The sequence below is a fragment of the Elephantulus edwardii genome, unplaced genomic scaffold, assembly GCF_000299155.1.
Source record: "Elephantulus edwardii isolate Elephantulus edwardi_28Jun2011 unplaced genomic scaffold, EleEdw1.0 scaffold00131, whole genome shotgun sequence".
NCBI classification, from domain to species: Eukaryota; Metazoa; Chordata; class Mammalia; order Macroscelidea; family Macroscelididae; genus Elephantulus; species Elephantulus edwardii.
In genome coordinates, this window is record NW_006399881.1 from 3646227 (window position 1) to 3668102 (window position 21876).

The window sequence follows — 21876 nt, forward strand, 5'->3', positions numbered from 1 at the left end:
TGGTTATTGTTAAGTGTTACTGAGTCGACTATAACTCATAGCGAACTCTAAGATCTGTGCCTTGCCCTGTCCTTGCTGCATCCTCATGTTCTCCACCACACTCAAGCCCGTTGTTGCAGTCATCCCATCTCCTTGAGGGACTTCCTCTCCTTTGCTAATCCTCTAACTTCCCCAGCATGATGTCCTTTTCTAAGGATTACTCCCTCCTGATTACATGCCAAGACTATGTGAGATGTAGGTAGGCAAGCGGATGCAAAGTAGTCATTAATATGATGCTGGAGGGCTGGCATGTGTGCTAGATTACAGAATCAAGAGTGGAACAATGACTGTGGTTGTACTTAATGAGATATACCTATACCTGGGTTTGGAAAAAAGTCAGCAATAATAGTAGAGCACCCAGAAAAGGGAATGCTGATGGGTGGAGCACAGAAGCCTGGCCAGATCAGAAATGTGTAGCTTTTTATTCTAGGCACCATGTTATAGGAGATACAGAGACGGATTGGAATCTCTCCTTGAAAGGATATGCAGGATGTTCCAAAAACTCAAAATAACTTTGAGAAATCATGATTGCTGACTTGTACTAATATTTGAGGTGTTGTCAAACAGAAGGAAGGAAGGTTCAAGAAAGCAAAATAGGGCAACTTAAAAACTATTAAACAACCATCTCTTGAATAGTTAGATGACTTGGTTAGGTAGTTGTTATGCACCATTAAGTTGGAACCAACTCATAGCAGACCTCCCAGTGGGTTTTCACAGGCAGTAAATCTCATTGCCCGTCTTCCTCCTGGGAAGCAGCTGGTGGATTCAAACTGTGTTCCTTTGGGTTAGCAGCACAACTCCTTGCAACTAAACCACCTCCCTGATAAGTTAATTAGTTCCCTCTTAACTGAAAGACTGAGCAAGCTGTGTTCTGGGTATGGTTATAGTAGTTCCTGATTACAGTATAGAGTGCTGGAGGCCTAGTCCAGAGAGAGTTGTGCTGCCAAGCAAAAGATTGACTCTCTGAGAGTTCAAATCCACCAGTAGCTCTGTGTCAAAACAATGGGCAGTCTCTTCCTATGTGATTTACAGAGTCACCTCTGAGTCAGTTCCAACTCAATGGCAGTGAGTGCATGATTGAGTGATTACTATATAACAAATTACCCCTCCAGTTTAGTGGCTTAAAAGAAAGTGCATTTGTTATCTCTAAGTTTTTTGGGCTCAGAAATATGAGTTCATCTTAGCTAAATATCTCTGTCTCAAGAACTGATAAGAAGATGTAGTCAAGCTATCTCCTAAGGCTGAAGTGTCAAGCTGAAGGCCTCTGGGGCTGAAGAATCACTCCCAAGCTCACTCATGTGGTTGTTGGAAAGCCTTAGTTCCTTGCTGGCTTCTGGATGGATGACTGCCTTCGTTCTTAGCCACTTGGAGTACTCCACAGAACTGCCTCATGATATGGCAGCTGGCTTTGCCAAATGAGTGGGCCAAGCAAGAGCGAGATTATGTAAGAGCACATCCAGTATGGGAATCTCTGCCTTTTATAGTTTAATCGCAGAAATGTCCTTCCCTCATTCTTTAGAAATCATTAGTTCAGTCCTCATTTAAAGAGAGTCAGAGTGTGAATACTCGACCAGAAAGAAGGTGGCAATCATTTGACCCATCATATTATTCTTGTTATGTTCTGTTGAGTCATCTGCAACTCATAGTGACCCTATGTACAACAGCTCTGAACCCTGCTCTGTCCTGCGCCTATTTAATCATCTCTGACACACCTACCTCCATTACTGCAGTCACTGAGTCAATCTGTCTCATCCAAGGTCTTCCTCTCCTGTGCTGTCCCTCCACCCTGGGCCATCCTAGAGGCTGCCTAATACAATGGTGCTAAGCCCTGATGACACTTTCTAAGTGCTCATGGTTTAGTGGGAAAGATAAATGTATATAAATAGACAGATACTATTTTACATGTTAGGTATAGCAAGGCAATCACTGATAGATGTTAGAGTTGAACAGTGCTGGATTTAAGGCCTGACTCCTTCTCATCTGTCTGCATAAGAATAGCTAAATGTGGAACTGGATCTGTATGACTAATTGACTAGGGAATGGGGAGAACTAAGGAAAGGTTTATACACAGAAACAGTCGTGGGAGGATTGTTAGGGATGGGAAGAGAGGGAGAGGGGAGCAGAGAGTAGCCAATGGATGGGATGGGTGAAAGGAAGGGTAAGGTGCTGTGAGGACTTGGCAAGGCATTGTAATAAATGACATTGATCTATTTTAATGAATGTTAGAAAACAAAATGTATATGAATGGTTGAATGAAAACTGATATAAAAAGAATATGTACCATGGAAAGTCACCTCCCATGCAATTAACTGCCTCTGACAACCTGCTGGAGGGTCAGTTATGGGTTGTTTCCAACTTGATAGTACCCAACCACCACCACTATAGTAGAAATTCACCAGCTCCTCTGAAGGAGAAAGCTGAACTGTCTACTCCTATTAAAATGTATGGCCTCAGAAAACTGATGGAAGACCACTGTGAATTGGAACTGACTCAGTGGCGGTGAGTACAGATTAAATGGAATAAAAGCATGTAAATGGACCTAATATGGTGTAAGAAAAGGCACCTGGATGGTATTTGCCCTCAAATACAAAAAGAAGGGTTAGTGGCTCAAACCGTCCTAGCAGTGCCATAGAAGAAAAAAAGTCTTGTGATCTGTTTCTCTACAGATTATAGCTAAGAGAAAAGTATGGAATAGCTCTGCTGTGTAACATGTGTGTCGCTATAATCGAGGAATGACTTGATGGCAATTGATTTGGCTTGATTTATGGTGTCAGAAATATGTTATGGTTAAGTACTGTTGAACTGATTATAATTTGCAGCAATCCTATGAACAGTAGATTGAAATCTTGCCTGATCCCTGTGCCATCCTCAAGATCTCTACCCTGTTTATCCCCATGACTGCAGTCACTATGCCAGTCCATCTGATTGAGGATCTTCCTCCTCTTTGCCGACCCTCCACCTTCCCCAGGGGAAAAGGGCCCTTGATGGAAGTGGCCCTTCCTGAGAACATGCCCAAAGTATGTGAGATGAAGCGTCACCATTCTGACTTCTAAGAAGCACTCGGGTTGCACTTCCTTCAAGATAGATTTGTTTGTTCTTTTAGCTGCCTGTGCTAGATTCAGTCCTCTTTTCCAACCCCACAACTCAGAGGCGTTGAATATTCTTTGGTCTTCCTTTTATCCTTTGTCCAACTTTCATGTGAAGTAATTGAAAATACCATGGCTTGGTGGCAGTTACTGTTATAATTATTCTACTGCTGCTGTTGTTATGTGCCATTAAGTCTGAATTGCCTCGTAGCTGACCTACCAGCAGGTTTTCAGATGCTGTGAGTTGCACAGGAAGATATTAATTGCCCCATCTTTGTTTTGAGGAACAACTGGTGGATTTGAACTACTACTGTGCTTCCACGAGTCTAAGGCAGCAATCATTTTCTTTATTTCTAATAGAGTTTTTCTCTGCTTTTCATTTTCCAGGTAAGAAGCCCACCTCTGCACTGTATATCACCGTGTTACTCGTCATTCCATTCATCGTTGCAGGTGCAATAATACTGCTTTTGCTTTATCTGAAAAGGTAAGGCAGCTGCCCCAGCAGGTTCTGCTGGTTTGATTTGTTATGGTTCTTACCCTGGGCTGCTGTTTTAGGTTTTGCCCAGTATTTCACATTAGAGTATCAAGAAGCCAAGGCTAGAGGACGAAATCAAGAAATTAAGGAGCTGAACAGAAAATTTCAAAGGGCAGCTTGGGAAGAAAAAGAAAGGTATTATAATGAAATGTGCAAAGAGCTGGAGTCAGAAAAGCAAAATGGCCAAACTCGCTCAGCATTTCTTAAGCTGAAGGAATTGAGAAACAATTTCAAGCCATGAATGGCAATACTTAAGGATGCTTTGTGCAGAATGTTAAATGATCCAAGAAGCATTAAAAGAAGATGGAAGGAGTATACAGAGTCACTGTACCAGAAGGAATTGGCTGACACAAGAATTTCACAAAACAACATATGAGCAAGAGTCTGTGGTGATGAAGGAAGAAGTTCAAGCTGCTCTGAAAGAAATGGCAAAAGACAAGGCTCCAAGAATTGACAGCATACCAATTGGCATATTTCAACAAACAAACACTGCCCTGGATGTACTAATAAGTTGCCAAGAAATCTGGAGGATTTCTGGCCAACTGACAGGAAGAGATTGATTATTTGTTCCCACTCCAAAGAAAGGTGACCCAACAAAGTGTGGAAATTATTGAACAATATCATTAATATCACATTCAAGCAAAATTCTGCTGAAAATGATAAAAAATATGACTGGAGCAACAAGTCCACAGAGAACTACTAGGGATATTCTACTACTATGGATATTATAGTCAATGTTAGATGGATCTTGGCTGAAAGCAGAGAGTACCAGAGGCATGTCTATCTCTGTTTCATTGACTGTGCAAAGTCTTTTTTATTTTTTAAGGTGTATAAACTATTTATTAACAGATGAGGCCTACAGACTTACTTCTTCTTGGACACACCCACAGTACGGCCCCGACGGCCAGTGGTCTTGGTGTGCTGGCCTCGAACTCGAAGGCCCCAAAAGTGGCGTAGCCCTTTGTGGGCATGGATCTTCTTCAGTCGCTCCAGGTCTTCACGGAGCTTGTTGTCCAGACCATTGGCCAAAACCTGACTGTATTTCCCATCCTTCACATCTTTTTGTCTGTTCAAGAACCAGTCTGGGATCTTGTACTGGCGTGGATTCTGCATAATGGTGATCACACGCTCCACCTCCTCTTCAGTAAGCTTTTCTGCTCTCTTGGTGAGATCAATGTCTGCTTTCCTCAACACCACATGAGCATATCTTCGCCCTACACCCTTCATGGCAGTGATGGCAAAGGCTATTTTCTGCCGCCCATCGGTGTTAGTGTTGAGTACTCGCAAAATGTGCTGGAACTTCTCTGGGATCACTAGAGACATTTCGGCGGCAGCAACGGCGGCATGTAGGACTGTGGTGGAAGCGACTGTGCAAAGTCTTTTGACTGTGTAAATCACAACAAACTGTGACCGACTCTGAGAAGAATGGGAATAGCAGAACATTTGATTGTGCTTGTGTGTTACTCATACTTGAACCAAGAGACATTCATCAGAACAGAGCAAGGAAACACTGTAGCGTTCAAAATCGGGAAGGTTGTCCACCAGGGATGTATTCGGTCTCCATACCTTTTCAATCTATATACAGAACAGATCATTCAGGAGGCTGGGATGTATGAGGAGAAATGTGGCATCAGGATTGGAGGAAGATTCATCAACAACCTGTGTTATGCAGATGACACAACCCTGCTTGCTGAAACTGAGGAGGACCTGAAGCGCTTGCTCCAGAAGGTCAAGGACTGCAGCCTTCAATATGGATGGAAGCTTAACATCAAGAAAACAAAGATTCTCACCACTGGGCCAATTGGCCGCATCATTATGCTTGTTAGCAGTTTTAGTTTACTTGGCTCCATAATCAACACTCTTGGTACCAGCAGCCAGGAAATCAAGAGACAAATTGCATTGGGAAAGTCTGCTGTCATAGACTTCTCCAGAGTACTGAAGAGTAATGACATCAGTCTGGAGACTTAGGTGTGCCTGATCTGGGCCATAATCTTTTCAATTGCTTGCTATGCATCAGAGAGCTGGCAATGACTAGGATGATAAAAAGATAATTGATACCTTTGAGCTGTGGTGCTGGAGAAGACTACTAGGAGAACAAGCAAACAGGTTCATCCTGGAGAAGGTGAAACCAGGTTGCTCCTTGGAGGCAAGGATTCTGAAGCTTCGTCTGACATACTTTGGGCATGTTACAACGAGGGACCAGTCCTTGGACAGCACGAGAGTGGGAGACGCTCCCTTGATGAGATGGATTGACTCAGTGGCAAGGGTACTGCAGGTAGGTGTGTCAGAGACAATAAGATTGGCACAGAATAGAGCAGGGTTTAGGGTTCTTGTACATAGGATTGCTGTGAGTTGCAAGCTACTGGATGACACATAACAACAACAATAACAACAGTAAATTATGAGCATTTTTAGCCATCTATTGCCTTGAATTGTATGGAGTGTCAAAGAAGGATTTTGTGCCTATTTTCTGGTGATGAAAAGGCTCACTTTGTTGCCTAGGATTCCGCCTAGCCACTACTCCCTTTCTGCTTGTTTAGAATTGCTGGAAAGCCTCATGCTTTCAAATGAAGGAGGATTTACAACTGGAGAACTTCAATTTGGGCTTGTTCCCAGGGAATGTTTCCTTTTACTTCTCTCACTACAGGGACTGGTCTGAGGATGACATTTGCTCTTTCAGTAAATGCTGACAGTTGGAATCCGCTTATGAAGTTGCATCCAGAACCAATATTTTAATATAATTTCCATTTCGGCCATTCAATGTACATTTAGTAGGTGCCAGTCATTCCAGGTGTTAGAGCTACTGCAGTGAACCAAACAGAGCCCCTTTTGGGTGTGTTCTAAACACGTTTTTGGAGATTTGATTCCAACTTAAGACAACTGTCATATACCGAAGAGTAGAATTGTGCTCCATAGAGTTTTCCATGGCTAATTTTTTCCCCGAAGTAGATCACTAGGCCATTTATCTGAGGTACTGCTAGGTGAACTCCAACTTACAGTCTTTCAGTTAGCAGCGGAGCACATTTGCACTGTCCAGGGACCACCACTTATGTTCTCAAAACAAAGAAACAAGGAAACCCAAACACACAGGCTCAAAACTCATTGCCATCCAGTTGGAAACGACTCATAGCTGACCCTCCTGCAGGTTTTTAGAAACTGTTAGTCTCACAGAAGGAGATTGCCCATTTTTCTCCCGCAGAGCCACTGGTACATTCCAGCCACAGTGGAGGTGCCATCTCTGGGTTAACAACAGTACAAACCATGATAGACTACACTGCCAGAGCTCCACTTAGGTTCTAGTGGGGAAATACATACACTAGAAAGAAAGAAATCATTGAATATGTAAAATAATCCTATAAAATCATCTCAGTATTATAATAAAATAGAAAAATAACAAGGTGTGGCTTGAGAAGAGACTAGGAAGTGAAAGGAGATCCATTTTACACAGGATGGCTGAAGATCTTCCTGGAAAAAGGACATCTGAGGAGAGACTCAGAGTAAAGCAATGAACCATTTAGATATTAGAGGAAAGAACACTGCAGACCAAGGGAACAGAAAGCACAGATGATCCAAGGAGAGAATGAGCTTAGTCTTAGAGAGTGTTGTGTTTGTGTGCCATTTAGTCAGAAACCAACCCATAGCTGACCCTCCAACAGGTTTTCAGAGGCAGTAAATTGCACTGGAAGAGATTGCCCATCCTTCTCCCACGTAGCAGCTGGGGGATTGGAACTGCCTGCCTTTGGGATTGAAGCACAGCTTCATATTACTAGACCACCAGAGAGATTAGAGATAAAATAGAGAAAAGAAGGAAAGGGGACTAAGGATTCGGGCTTCCAAGGGCACTGTAATGTTCAGACACCTGGGAGATAAGTTCAGAGACCAGAGGACATTGTATAGTTTAAAAAATGGGCAGGAGAGAAGAAGAAAAACTAAAAATGGATATCCCCAGTTCTCGGATTATTTTTCTCAAGCCTATTGTGTTAGTTGTGCTTATTTTAAGCACCATTGGTGTTATTATTTGTGCTGCTTACCAAAAGGTTAGCCGTTCACATCCATCTGATATCTCCATGGGAGATCGATTGGCAATCTCCTCCTATAAAGATTTACAGCATTAGAAATTGGTGCTTACTCAAAAAGCTGAACATAGAAATTCCATAAGACCCAGCTATTCCACTACTTGGAATATACCCTGGAAAACGAGAACTGAGGCACAAACTGAGATTTGTACATCAAGGTTCATAGCAGCATTATTCTCAACTGCAAGAACATGGAAACAGCCTAAGTGTCCAACCACAAACGAATAGATTGAGAAATTATGGTACATTCACACAATGGGATACTATGCAGCACGCAGGAGCAATAACTTTGTAAATTATTACCTAACTTGGGAGGGACTGGAGAGCATTATGCTGAGTGAACTAACTCAGTCCCACAAGGACAAATATGGTATAAAATTATTATTGTAGAATAAAGATCCAAGGGGGGGTGGGGACAGTGGAAGCAGAGGGATAAGGGTGTGCAGGGAGAGAGGAGATTAATCATGGGGGTGTACAATTTGAGGGGTGGGGGTGTGGGGGAAGTTGGAAGAATCTGTTTTCAAAAACAATGTATTCAAATTTTGTAAATAAAGTAGTGTAAAAAAGTCTGCTTGGGGAAGGGAAGGGAGGGAGAGGGGGTAAAATATGCAACAATGAATGAATAAAAATCTTCCTTTTCTGGAAATTTTTGTTAAAATCACAATTAAAATAAAACTTTTTAAAAAATAAATCTTGTGGAAAGTTGTTACGATTGGGAATTAACTTGATGTGGGTTTGGGTTTGGTTTGATGGCTCTTTTGCCTCTCAAACATGATGCTCTTAAGCCATTACTTTTTGAAGGGAGCTCTGGTGGTCTAGTGGTAAGAAGCTATACCTGCAATTCCTAAGACACATAGTTTGAATCCACCAGATGCTCTGTTGGAGAAGGAGGGGAAATCTCCTCCTGTGTCAGTCGGATCTGATTTGGTGGTACACGATAGGGAAATGGAAAAAAAAAAGACATTGCCTTTTGATTTAGAAATACTCCTTCATCACTTAAGATGATCTGTACCCCTTACCTTTCTTTTAAGCCTTTTAATCAGAAGTTCTAATAGCCTAGTGTGTAGGAAATTGTACTCCAACCCAAAGGAGAATGGTTTGAAGAAGATGAGCATTCTCCTTCCCTGCAATTTACAACATCTGAAAACCTGCTAGAGGATCATATACGAGTTAGTTCCAGTTCAGTGACAATGACTTGTTGTTTGTCGTCTTTTAATCTGGCTGTGTTAGGTGCATGTTTTCTTTTTTGTGGCCTGGGATGTTTGACCCCAAATCTCTCTATTTCCTTAAAGGCTCAAGATCATTATATTTCCTCCAATTCCTGACCCTGGCAAGATTTTTAAAGAGATGTTTGGAGACCAGAATGATGATACCTTGGTAAGCATTGAAATGTCTTATTAAAAAATGAAAGAAGCACTGGTTTAAAATGTTATATCTCAGTCTGAACACACTGGTTAAGAAGCCCCCAAAGTACATTGCTCTTCCAATGTCACTGACCTCCAGTCTCTTCTCTGGTGTGTTGTTGTTGTTGTCATGTGCTGTTGAGAGACTCATAACAACCCTATGTGCAGTAATAGCTCTGAAGCCTGTCCTATTCTGAGCCAGTCTCACTGACTCTGACACACCTACCTCCATTGCCCCAGTTATTCTATCAATCCATCTCGTCCAGTGTTTTCCTCTCCTGCACCATCTCTCCACCCTTCTGAGCATGATGTCATTCTCCAAGGACTGGTCCCTCCTGGCCATGTGCCCAAAGTGTATGAGATGGAACCTCAAAAATCTTTGCCTCCAAGGAGGAACTTAGTTCCACCTCTCAAGGACAGAGGCATATTTTATAAAAATGTGCAAGGGGAAGGAGTCTCTTTTATGAAACAAGCCAAAAGGGCAAGCTTTGATAAGTATTAATATTTGACATGAGGAAATATAAAGGTAGGTTGTGCACTTGAAATGTCTTCTATTTATGCTTCTCCCTGGAAAATAGGACTCCAGAAACATGGAAATAGAGAAAACCAACTCTTAGTTGTCTGATGTATAATGTGTGACTAGAAAAGGGCCAAGAAGGATTTGAATGATTTCACAAACTCCAAGAAGAAAGCTGACATTTTATCATTCTGAGACATGGAAGTGGAAAAACCCATCTTAGAGTTGTATCCTGCACTCTCAAGCTAAAGTTCGTGGCTGGGAAAGCCAAGACCTTATGAAACCATTTGAGATTTCTATGATAAATACATTTACTAGTGAACTGAAGTAGTGTTGTTGTTAGGTGCCATTGAGTCAACTACTCATCGCAACCCTCTGGACAATAGGTGGAAATCTTACACTATCTCGCACCATCCTCACAGTCTCCACCCCTGCGCACGCCCATTGTTGAAGTCACTGTGTCAGTCCATCTCATTGAGGGTCATCCTCTCTTTTGGTGACCCTCCAACTTTCCAAGCTTGATGTCCTTCTCCAAAGACTAGCCCCTGCTGACAACATTGTTGTCCAATGAAACAATAGGGACACTAAATGAATAAGCATCAGCACCACTGGCTATTGTCTTAAATGAGTAATCCTAGATGCAAACCAGTTCATTTAGGGAAGTAGCACAGCACAGCTGCTGGTGGCCTGGGCTCCAGAATCAGATTGTCTAGAGCAGATCTCTGCTCTGTCATTTACCATCTTTTTAAAATTATTATTTTTCTTTTATGTTGATTTGCTTACAAAGTTCATATACATTGTGTTTCACAATGTTCCTCATTCACATTGTGTTTCCTACAATCAATCCCATGCATTATCTTTTATAAAGTCAATCATCATTGGACTTTGACCATCATTACTCAGTCTTTTCAGATCCCCACTGGATCCTTCACATTTGCTTCCTCCACTCTCTCCACCCACCAAACTGTGCAACCCTGTGGTTCCACCCCTACCCATCCTCACCCCTCTGATCCCATCCCATTTACCATCTTTTTGACCTTGTATAGCTTCCCTAGTCTTTTCTGTGCTTTCATTTTTTGTTTTTTTTATAAAATAGCTCAGTAGTTTTTTTGTAAAGTAGGAGATAGCACCTGCTTATAGGGTTGCTGTATGAATTAAATGAACTTAATATGTAAAATCCACAGTGTGCCCGGCACGCTTATACTAAGGATGTTTAGTATCAGTGTAGATAATAATTGCCATTTATCTCTTTTATCCAGGTGATTCTAATAATAATGTGTGAGTCACAATGGCAATGATAATGATGGGGATAGAGGAGGATTTGTCCAGAGTACTTTCTCATCAAGTCATGGTCGTCATGGTCACAGACAGTGGGTATGCCAAGCCCTGGGGTGCAGGACACCCCTCGGCAGGTTGGCTCAAGCCAGGTTTCTTACAGGGAGATTATGCATAATATCTAAGGCAAGTAAAGCAACCTGTGTTTCTTCAACTTCAATTGAATCGCACTCAACTGGAATGCTTGTAAAAAGTAGAGATTACTGAGTCCGACTCCAGAAATTCTGATTCAGCAGGTCTGAGTGACTGTTGTTGTTCAGTACCATTGTGTTGACTGTGACTCATAGAGATTCCATGAACAGCTGATCCCTTCCCCATCCTGAGTCATTCTTAGGAAATCTCTGATATGCCCACGCTCATTGTTCAAGTCGTGGTGTCCGTCCATCTTCTTGAGAGTCATCTTTTCTTTCTCTCACCTTGCACCTTTCTACCACTTCCAGATCTCCGCATGATAAAATGCCAACCCTCTTCTTGGAGTTTGATAAAAAAAATTCTCTGAACATGTCTGGTCTGGGCTAGGGCCCAATGATTTGTATAGTCAGCATAAACCCATCTTGGTAAGACAGCCTGTGCACCTCACTTTGAGGATCACTACTTTAAACATTTTCCTGAGGATGATCTTTGTCTGTTTCATCTTCTCCAGCTTCTGTGGTAGCTACTGGAGCTTGGGAGTCTTACAAGTTCTCTAAGGGCTGTAACAAGTAATTGGAAGTCAGTACTAGGCAATAAATTAGGTATTTCACTTATGTTACCAAGTGGCTCATAATCACCCAATGAATCAGGTGCTGTTTGACTGTGGGGATCATAACAAACTGTGGCTGACTCTGAGAAGAATGGGACTCCCAGAACACTTGATCGTGCTAATGCGAAACCTATACTTGGACCAGGAGGCAGTCGTCAGAACAGAGCAAGGGAACACTGCATGGTTCAAAATTGGGAAGGGTGTACACCAGGGATGCATCCTATCTCCATTCCTTTTCAATCTATATGCAGAACAGATTATCCGGGAGGCTGGGCTCTATGAGGAGAAATGTGGGGTCAAGATTGGTGGACGATTTATCAACAATCTGCGTTATGCAGATGACACAACCCTGGTTGCTGAAACTGAAGAGGACCTGAAGCACCTGCTGCAGAGGGTCAAGGATTGCAGCCTCCAATATGGATTGAGGCTCAATGTCAAGAAGACAAAGATTCTCACCACTGGACCAACTGGCAGCAACAGCATGGATGGTGAAGAGATTGAGATTGTACACAGCTTTAGTTTGCTTGGCTCCGCGGTCAACACTCTTGGCACCAGTAGCCAGGAAATTAAAAGGCACATTGCCACGGGAAAGTCTGCTGTTAGGGACCTCTCCAAAGTACTGAAGAGCAATGGTGTCTCTCTGGAGACTAAGGTGCATCTGATACAGGCCATGGTCTTCGCAATCACTTGTTATGCATCAGAGAGTTGGACAATGACTAAGGAGGATAGAAGGAGAATTGATGCCTTTGAGCTGTGGTGCTGGAGAAGAGTATTGAGAATACCATGGACTGCTAGGAAAACAAGCAGATTTGTCCTGGAGAGGGTTAAACCGGGTGGCTCCTTGGAGGCAAGGATTCTGAGGCTCCGTCTAACATACTTTGGACATGTTGTGAGGAGAGACCAGCCCTTGGAGAAGGACATCATGCTTGGGAGTATGGAGGGACAGCACAGGAGGGGATTGATTCAGTGACTGGGATAATTGGGATGGGAGTGTCAGAGACAGTGCGATTGGCACAGGACAGAGCAGAGTTTAGGGCTGTTGTACATAGGGTCGCTATGAGTCGCAAGCGACTCGACGGCACATAAAAACAACAACAACAACAACAATTTGAGCCTCAGTGAAGGGAAGTAATTTAGCTGAAATGGTAAGGTAGGTTTTGAACCTGATTTCTCTTTCATCTCTCATTTTCATGTTGCTGCATTACTTATGTAAGATTGCTAATTTCGTCAAGTCTCTCACTGCCAATTAAGAATTGCTATACTATGGAAGTAGAAGGTTGGGAAAGAGGAGTTCTGACAAACTATGACCTTATAAGGGAACTCTCATGGCGTGACACAGTGATACACAACAACAAAAACAACAGCATTAAATGTATATACAAAATACTTAACATTTAATACATTAATGGTGGTATTGTGTATTGGAACCGACCCATAGCTGACCCTCCAGCAGGTTTTCAGAGGCAGTAAATCACATGAGAGGAGACCGCTCATCCTTCTCCCCTGGAGCAGCTCGTGGATTTAAACCACATGACTCTGAGATTATAGCACAGCTTCTTACCACAAGGCCAAATACATTAAATATGAAGTATTAAATACTGTCATTTAATACATAAATGCTTTAATATAATATTTACTGCATATATATCAAAGTAATACATACTATTACTTCTCCAAAGAAGACATCAGATGCCAAACACACACACAAAGAAATGTTCAAAATCCCTGGCTATCAGAGAGATGCAAATCAAAACAACTGTGAGATCCACCTCACCCCAGCAAAAATAGCAAAGTTTAACCAGTGCAGCAAACAATGCTGGGGAGATTAGAACTCTTGTCCACTGCTGGTGGGAATGTAAAATGGTACAACCACTATGAAAGGTGGTCTGGCACTTTCTCAAAAAGTTGGAAATAAGAAATACCTTTGACCCAGCAATTTCATGACTGGGAATATATTCTAAAGAAGTTAGAACCACAACTGAAAACAGATGTGTGCACACCCATGTTTATTGCTACGTTTTTCACAATAGTAAAGAGATGGAAGCAACACAAGTGCACATCAATAAACAAATGAATAGGAAAAACTATAGTATATTCACACAATGGAACACTAGCAGCATTGAAAAACAATGAAATAATAAAATATTATACAGTATGGGACAGCCAGAAACACATTATACTGAGTGAAATATCTCGGTCAAAAAAGGACAAATACTGCATAACACCATTGTTATAAAATAGGACTGGCATGGGAGGTTGAGGGAGACTAGGGAAAGAGTGGATAGATAATGAACACTGCATTTGGAACAAATGAGGGGAAGAACTGTCCAAAAGGAATATATGATTAGATATTATGTGTATTACAACAATCTGAAACAGGAGGTGTATTGCAGAGTGGATCGGGGGAGGGCTGAAGAAGAGGGAGGGAGGACAATGTGCAACAATGAATGAATAAATTTTTAAAAAGGGAAAAAATAAAGAGTAGTTAACATTCACAAAGAAAGTAATTCATACTATTAAAGTAATGTAATACTTAAATGCATGCATTTGTTGTATATTATGGAATGAATATATAATATATAATATTTAATATAGAAATAGTAAAACAATTTAATACATAAATATGTATGTTTATTACTACCTTTATTTTTATTAGAAGCATTTTAATATATACACAGAACAATGATTGAAAGGAAATGAGTCGAAATGGTCATCTCAGGCAGAAGAATTATGGATAATTGGTAGTATTTTCTTTCTTCTTTTCCTGAGTTTTCCAGATAACCTGTAATGAACACATATTACTTACAATTAAAAAAGAATCCCTGTACCAGTCATTAAGGCTACAAAGAACATTATAGTCATCCAGGTCTGAGAACTAATAGGGACTTGAACTTAGGTGGTAGCAAAGGAGATTGATACAAGAGTCATTGCTAAAGAAAAATCATTATGACTTGATTCTGTGTGGATGATGAAAAGTGGAGAGAACAAAAAAGAATTTCAGGTTTAGGTCTTGGTGATCAAGTAAATGATGGTAACATTGACAGCAAAATCAAATCAATTCTCTTTCTCAGAGTTGGGAAAGTCACTTTTCTCCCCATTTGCTATATAGAGGATACTACTTGGCTTTTGTTTCGAAGAGTTGGATAATCCTGTAATGTAGTGAGACACATAGGCTAACAAGATGGACTGCTAAAAGCATAAAGTATTTTTGTTTGTGGTGGTGGTCGACCAGTAAACAAATTAAGTGCATTCAACGGAAATTAATAATAAAATGCCACATAGGGTAAGCCCGAGAAGGATGGGCAGTCTCTTTCCATAAGATTAACTGCCTCTGAAAACCCACCAGAGGGTCACCTTTGGGTCGGATCCAACTCTGTGGTACACAACAAAAACAATTTATTAACCCAAGGAATAAATCTCCACTCCCTTTTTTGAACATAGCAGCAATCCTCACCAGTGAACTGCATATGCAGCAGCATGGCTTTTACTTCTGGAATCATCTAATTATAGAATGTACATGACCTTAGAGGCCATCTAATGAGGCAGCTGTTTACATGTTTAAGTATTTACTTTTTGTTATAAATTTCCAAGCCCCTAAATTCTCATCTAACCCTCTCAGTTTAGAGATGAAGGTATCAGGAGCTACAGAAAATGTGGTGTGGTGGGCCGCTAACCCAGAGGTCAGCAGTTTGAATCTTCCAGTTGCTCTGTGGGAGAAAAATGAGACAGTGCCCTTCCCTTAAGATTTATAACCTTTGAAACCCAGTGGAGGGTTACCATGAGTGAGAGTCCTCTCCCAGCCGTGGGATTTGGTTTGGCCAGAGAGGTAATTGAAGAACCTAATTTTAGGAGCCATTCTGACCCAAAGTTACTGACTCTTAGTCTAAGGAAACCTTAACACTTTTTCTTCCACACTACCATTCACAGGGAGTCTTAAACATTTTCTTAGGCGTGGCCCCAAATTAAGTCTTCAGTCAGTATAGCTTTCCTTCAGGTTTGTAGTGTTTTGATGATGTTTTGTTCTTCACTGTGGCAACGTTTTGGCCAACAGTGTTTCTTCCTTTTGCTTTGCTGTTTGTTTTTCTTTGTGACGAATTGGGCTCCTAGCCATATTTGGGGATGGGGGTGGAGTTGAGGAAGGTGGAGAGGGAATTGCCTTTTCTCTGAGTTTCTCTTCATCCATGAAACTGATCTAATCATCCCTTCTTCTTGGAAACTAGTTACATTTTAAGTACTGTGCCAGGTTTGCATTCTTGATTGGAAAACAGCTTTCTAACTTGGAGCTGACGTCCAAATCCTGCTGGTATTTATTTTCCCTTTTAACTTCAGTATATATTTTCAAAAATGACTGCAAGGATGAACAGGACCGGAGTATTTCATTCTGTTGTATGCAGGACCATTATGATTTGGAACTGACTCAGTGGCACCTAACATGAGCAACATAGACCTTTGAAAATTTTGTTTTCCCACATAGCTAAAATACCATGACTGTGCTTTCAAAGAGCTCTGGTGGCATTTACCTTAGGGAGTTGCGTCTGTACTGGTTTGAATCCACCAGTTGCTCCAAAGGAGAAAGATGGACAGTCTCCCCCCATGTGATTTGTAGCCTCCAAAATCCTGCTGGAGGGTCAACTTTGAGTTGGTTCCAACTTGATGGTAATGAGAGTATGCGTATTTTTCAAAGAAATAGCGTTTTTTACTATGAACTAACATGCAGTCCATATTCAAAAGCTTCCAGCCATCCCTATTGCCAGGAAACATATTTGTTAACCCTGCCATTATGTTGTCGGAACCAACTTAATAGCTGACTCTCCAGTGAATTTTCAGAGGCTATAAATCCCACAGTAGGAGATTGTCCATCTTTCTCCCATGGAGCAGCTCGTGGATTTGAACTACCTGTTTAAGGGTTGATATTACAACTCCTTACCACTAGGCCACCTGAGCATCCTACCATGATGGAATGCTGTTTTTAGGGTGATAACAGCATGCCCTCCTGCTACCCATATTTGTTTTCCATGTGAAGATAATCTGGGATGTTCTTTTATGTTGGTGCCCCCCCACCCCATCAACTCTTCAGTTAATTCCTTCCTGCACTATTTGATGCATCTTTTACTGAATCAGTAATTTTATTAGGGATTGTGAAGGATGGTTTTTTTTTTTTTCATTCTATCTTTTCATCTACTGTGATAGGATAGGGTGGCACTTTCGCCTTCAGCTGGTCTCTGGTCATTCTGAAATCCAATTCGTGCTAGGAAAGTAGGATCCATTTTTCATTCTTGCCTTTTAAGTATAACTTTATAATATCAAGAATTGGAATAATATCCACATCAAATAGTACCACATTACCCCCTTTACCACCACTAAGCTCTATTGCACACAGAGTGGCTATGAGGTGTAGCTGTTTCAACAGCACCTAACAACAAGCACAACCACCACACTCAGATCTCTCTTTTTTTTTAAGCTGTGAGGATTTAACATGGGAGGATCTGCGATTTATGTTACACAATTTCCTGTTTTGAATGTTGATCTGACAAGAGCTAAAGCATGAAATCATTTGACTTGTACATAAAAGCGTGAGTGGTTTTGCATGACGCTTGGGTACAATGAACTCATTTCACTTCTATGGAAAATATCTTGACCAAATCCTGAAAGGATTCTGACATTGAGACTCAGTGAATGTTTCACCAATTCCCTGCATTTGAGTCTTTAAAATGTAAAAGCCTTTGAAAAGGGGGGATTTTCTAGGATTAGATGACTAACCACCCCAAACCAGTTGTTTTAGTCTGATGAACACCAATTTCCCTCCTCCCATATCATCTATGAATAGTTTTCATTTGTAGGCCAGTATTTTATTATTTATTACCTTATTTAAAAATTAATGGGGTAGTGGTCAAATTATAAAGTGGTAATTTTGTGCATTTTCTTTTTCTATATGCAATTTTGAGATTGGACGGCCATGAAATTTAAAAAAATTGAATTATGGGTTTGAGCCTTTGCTTTTGGTTCTCTTGCTTTATGTGATTATGTTCATAGAGCCCTCAGAGAAAGTGCATAGTTATCGATGAAGGATAGAAATGAAGGTGGTCATCCACGCTTTAAAAATGGAAAGGGACACTTGAAAAGATGAATGTGTTCTTAGAAGCCATTTCGGCTGTGATGTTCACCTCACTGTAACAGATTATTTACTTGTTTTGTTTGTTGGGTTTTATTTGAATTCCCTTGTCCCCCATAGCTCAGTCTAAACCCATGGGGTCGGCAATAGGCTAAAGGTTTTTGCAGGTTCAGATGGTTGTAATAGGGACTGATGAATCTGTAGTTTCATAAATTGGTAGTAGGTTCAACCAATCTGTGGGGTGGGCAACAGCCTGGCACCCTCTGCTGACTAATGAGATTTCAGGGACTGGTGAATCCAAAATCTGTAGCTCAGATGACAAGTTGAAGACTTTTTTAAAAAAAAAAATTTATTGGCTTTTAGTGAAAGTTCACAGAGCGAGCAATTTAATTTTCGTTTTATCCTCTTTTGATTAAAAACGCCCCCACAAACCCTCCTTTTTATCTTCCTTTTTTCTTGAAAAGTTATCTATTGTGCTTATTTGCATTTGTGTTCTAGCTTAAACTTCATTTCTAAAATTACTGTTCTCTTTGTCATCCTTTTCTAAGTGCTACCATCACATTTATCAGTTCTCACTCTGATTTATGATACTCTTCAATATATTGTAATTTTTTTATTCAGCTTCTTAATGTATTTTAACTGATTATGAAGTATTATATTATCATATTCCCCTGAATTACCAGGATATTTTCATTATGTAAAGATATTTTTTGGTGGATCATTTTTTAAGTGAACTCATTCTTCCTGTGCATTTAGAAGGAGACCTGAGTTAGTGATCATTTTCTTCACTGTTTCATAGCTATAAAACTTCCAATTCCTGTTATTTTCCAAAATTGCCAAAAATCTGGTAAGGTACTTTTTCAAATAATCCTGGCCCTGTCACTCTCCTCTGCTTTTATCTGAACATTCTTTCTTCTTCTTTTTATGTGTTAATCCCTGTCCTGCTTTTGAGTCTGTTCACATTAGCTTCTTCTCTGAGTGGGCTCTAGTGGATAAGGAGTTGTACTGCCAACCCCAAAGGCAAGATATTTGAATCCACTATCTGCTCCTCAGGAGAAAGAGGGGTAGTTGCCTTCTGTGCAGTATACAGACTCAGAAGGCCCAATAGAAGGTCAGCTATGAATTGGTTTCAGCCTGACAGCAATAAGTTTTTTAATCTCTTGGGACAATATATAAGATTGATATGTTAAGGTGGGGTATGTACATTTTAAGCTCTAATTGATGATGACAAATGATCATCTCAAAAGACTGTGTAAGTTAAAAGTCCATTAAGGATACCAAATTAGAGTCTGGGTGGTACAGTGTTTTGCAGTTTGCTGCTAACTGAAAAATTGGTGGTTCAGATCCACCCATGGACTTTACAAGAAAAAAGACCTGGCAGTCTTCTTCTGTAAAGATAGCAACCAAGAAAGCCCTATGGAGCAGGTCTTTCTAACACATGGAGTTAGAATGAGTCTGGGGCAGATAACAATAACAACTAAAGGATACTGGTTAAATAAAGGAGGGACTCTTTACATCCAGTGTAATATGCAGAGGTTATACTTGAGGTGCTGATTTGCAAAAACAAACATGAAGTCCTTTTCAATTAAAAACCAAGTCATGTATGTAGAGTCTGATTATTTTGTAGTGAGTAAATATAGGGCATTAGGATACATGCACTTACCATTTTAACAGGGAACACAGATTGCAACCAGGCTTATACCAATTTATATACCACCTAGCAGTATGTAGTAGTAATGGGTATTTCCACACTTTTATCAACATTATGATACCTGGTTTTCCTAATCAGTGCCAATTTGATAGATAACAAAGTTGTTTGATCTTTATTTTTATATATCCAATTATCTGGTTTTTCATGTTTATTATCTATTAAGTTGGTTTTTGTGTGTGTAATTCTTTTTGTCGTCTCATTTTCTCCTACAGCATTCATGTTTTTTCTTGACTTTTAAGAGCTCTTTCTGTATCCCAACCCTTTAGCTTATTATGTATGCTTACCTTTGTGTTGTATTTAGGGCAGTTAATGATGAATTGACCCAGTGACTGTAGCAGTGGGCTTGAGCATGGTAGTTATAGTGACGATGTGAAGGGTAGGACACTGTTCCCATCTATTGTTCATAGGGTCACTACGAGTCATAGTTGATGTGTCAGCACCTAACAAATAACACTGATGTTCAAAACTTTCTAAAATTTTTTTATGCAATCAAGTCTTTATTTTTCACATGTACAAAGCTGTTCCCAGCCCCATAGTTATAGAATTGTTCCCCTATATACTTTTGAGCCTTTAATCAATCATAAATTTATTTTTGCAGGCTGTAAGATAGTGCTTATCTTTCTTTGTCAAATACATAGCCAGGTATTTATTTCAGTGCTGTTTACTGAAAAAACAAGCCATTATTTTAAGGTTGTATAATTCTTTTCATATTGTTTTTTTACAAGACATCACTGAAATATTATACATATGCAATAGAATGCACTCTTTCAAAGTGGGCCCTTTGAAGAGTTTTGACAATTGTATGTAACTGTAACCACTCCCTCCAATTAAATCTGAGTGCTATAACATAAAGCTAAGGCCTTACGGACAAGTGAAACAGTTGAAGCAAGGAAAGTATATTACCTTTTCCCTCCTTCTTCAAAAGATTTTTGTTTCTCATTTCAGAAAGGCTTCAGATTGTTCATTGTTTGAAAGAGCAGCTTAATTCCCATTAAATGTAAGAAAAGAATATTTAAAAAATAAGAAAATAAAAAGATTCCTGTCCAAGTGAAAATAAGAAGGTGTTGTTTCCAGTTTTGGAAAAAGTCCTAATTTCTTTATCTTAAAACAACCATTTTTAATATAACTTAACAGTCCCATGCTGCTGCACTCCTCCCACTTAATGACCATTCCCATTTGAGGGAGGTGGGCAGGAAAACTCGTCGTTCCATGCATGCAAACCTAAAACTAAGTGTGGGTTTTGAGTGCTCGGGTGCGGGCGGGGAATCCTGTTTAGCTAACTTACTATGTTTGTGTTGCTGTTTTCCCCCTTTCTTTTAGCACTGGAAGAAGTATGACATCTATGAGAAGCAAACCAAAGAAGAAACCGACTCTGTAGTGCTGATAGAAAACCTGAAGAGAGGCAGCTCTCCTCAATGAGGATAATTTATTTTTTACTTTCAGTGTGATCCTGTGAATATTCATCCTGATCTCCATTTGTTATCTTGGACCTTCCTTGAGTGGAAATGGAAACTACCAGAATAGTTAAAAAAACCAGGCAGCTCACAAGAGACACAGGTCTTCATATTGAATCGTCGCCAAAACCAAAACACACCCCTGAAGTAATAATGGAATCCTTTGTAGAAGAGAGTGGAGCCATCCTCATTGAATGATAAAAGCAAACAGCCTGGGCAAAGGGCTTCAATGCAGGAGGCAGAAAGCACAGAGTGCTGATGGCTGTAGGGCTCTTACGACGAGCAGTGACGCCTTCCTTGAGGGATCCATTAACTGCTTTGTACGCTTTGTCTCCAAACAGCACCAATAAGTTTTTATTTGTTTGGTGGAACTCCTGTTGGGTGCCAAGTGGCCAATGCCAAGCGTAAGTCACTGAGAACATCTAAGCAAACGAAATTGATAAAATCTATTCTCTGTCATTTGGGATCCTGTTGAGTTGTGATTGTTGCTGGTATAGTTCTTAACAGTCCAGAGCCCAGCATCCCCTTCCACAGCACTTACTGTGGCTGCCAAAGCCCCAGAAATTAGTGTGGACCATAGTGATGACAGATGCAGAAAAGGTGGAAGCAAAGTCTTTAGGAAAACCTTTCAAAACCACGGCATCTTCCGAAAGAAGTGGAGTCAGAATGACCCGCTGAGTGTTATGCAGTCTCTAATAGTTTTCCTTCACCACAGCAACTCAAATCAAGTCTTCGCCATGCCCCTGGCTTGTGCCAGACCTCCCCGGGTTTGAGGCACCAGACTCCCTTAAAATCGAGTTGGGACTTCTTAGTGCTTAACCCCTTCCTGACCTTCACCCACCACTTTTCAAATCTTCTAAACTCCA

The 21876-nt window shown here is 40.6% G+C and overlaps 1 protein-coding gene across 1 annotated transcript in view; it reads left to right on the forward strand.

The window, feature by feature from the left end:
- The window catches only part of IL13RA1 (interleukin 13 receptor, alpha 1), a 94880-nt gene extending 73905 nt beyond the window's left edge, over positions 1-20975 (forward strand). The window contains exons 14-16 of the mRNA XM_006893815.1: positions 3513-3609; positions 9029-9113; positions 20877-20975. Of these exons, the coding sequence (XP_006893877.1) occupies positions 3513-3609; positions 9029-9113; positions 20877-20975 (281 nt within the window). The remainder of the gene's footprint in view (positions 1-3512; positions 3610-9028; positions 9114-20876) is intronic.
- The last annotated feature ends 901 nt before the right edge of the window (positions 20976-21876 follow it).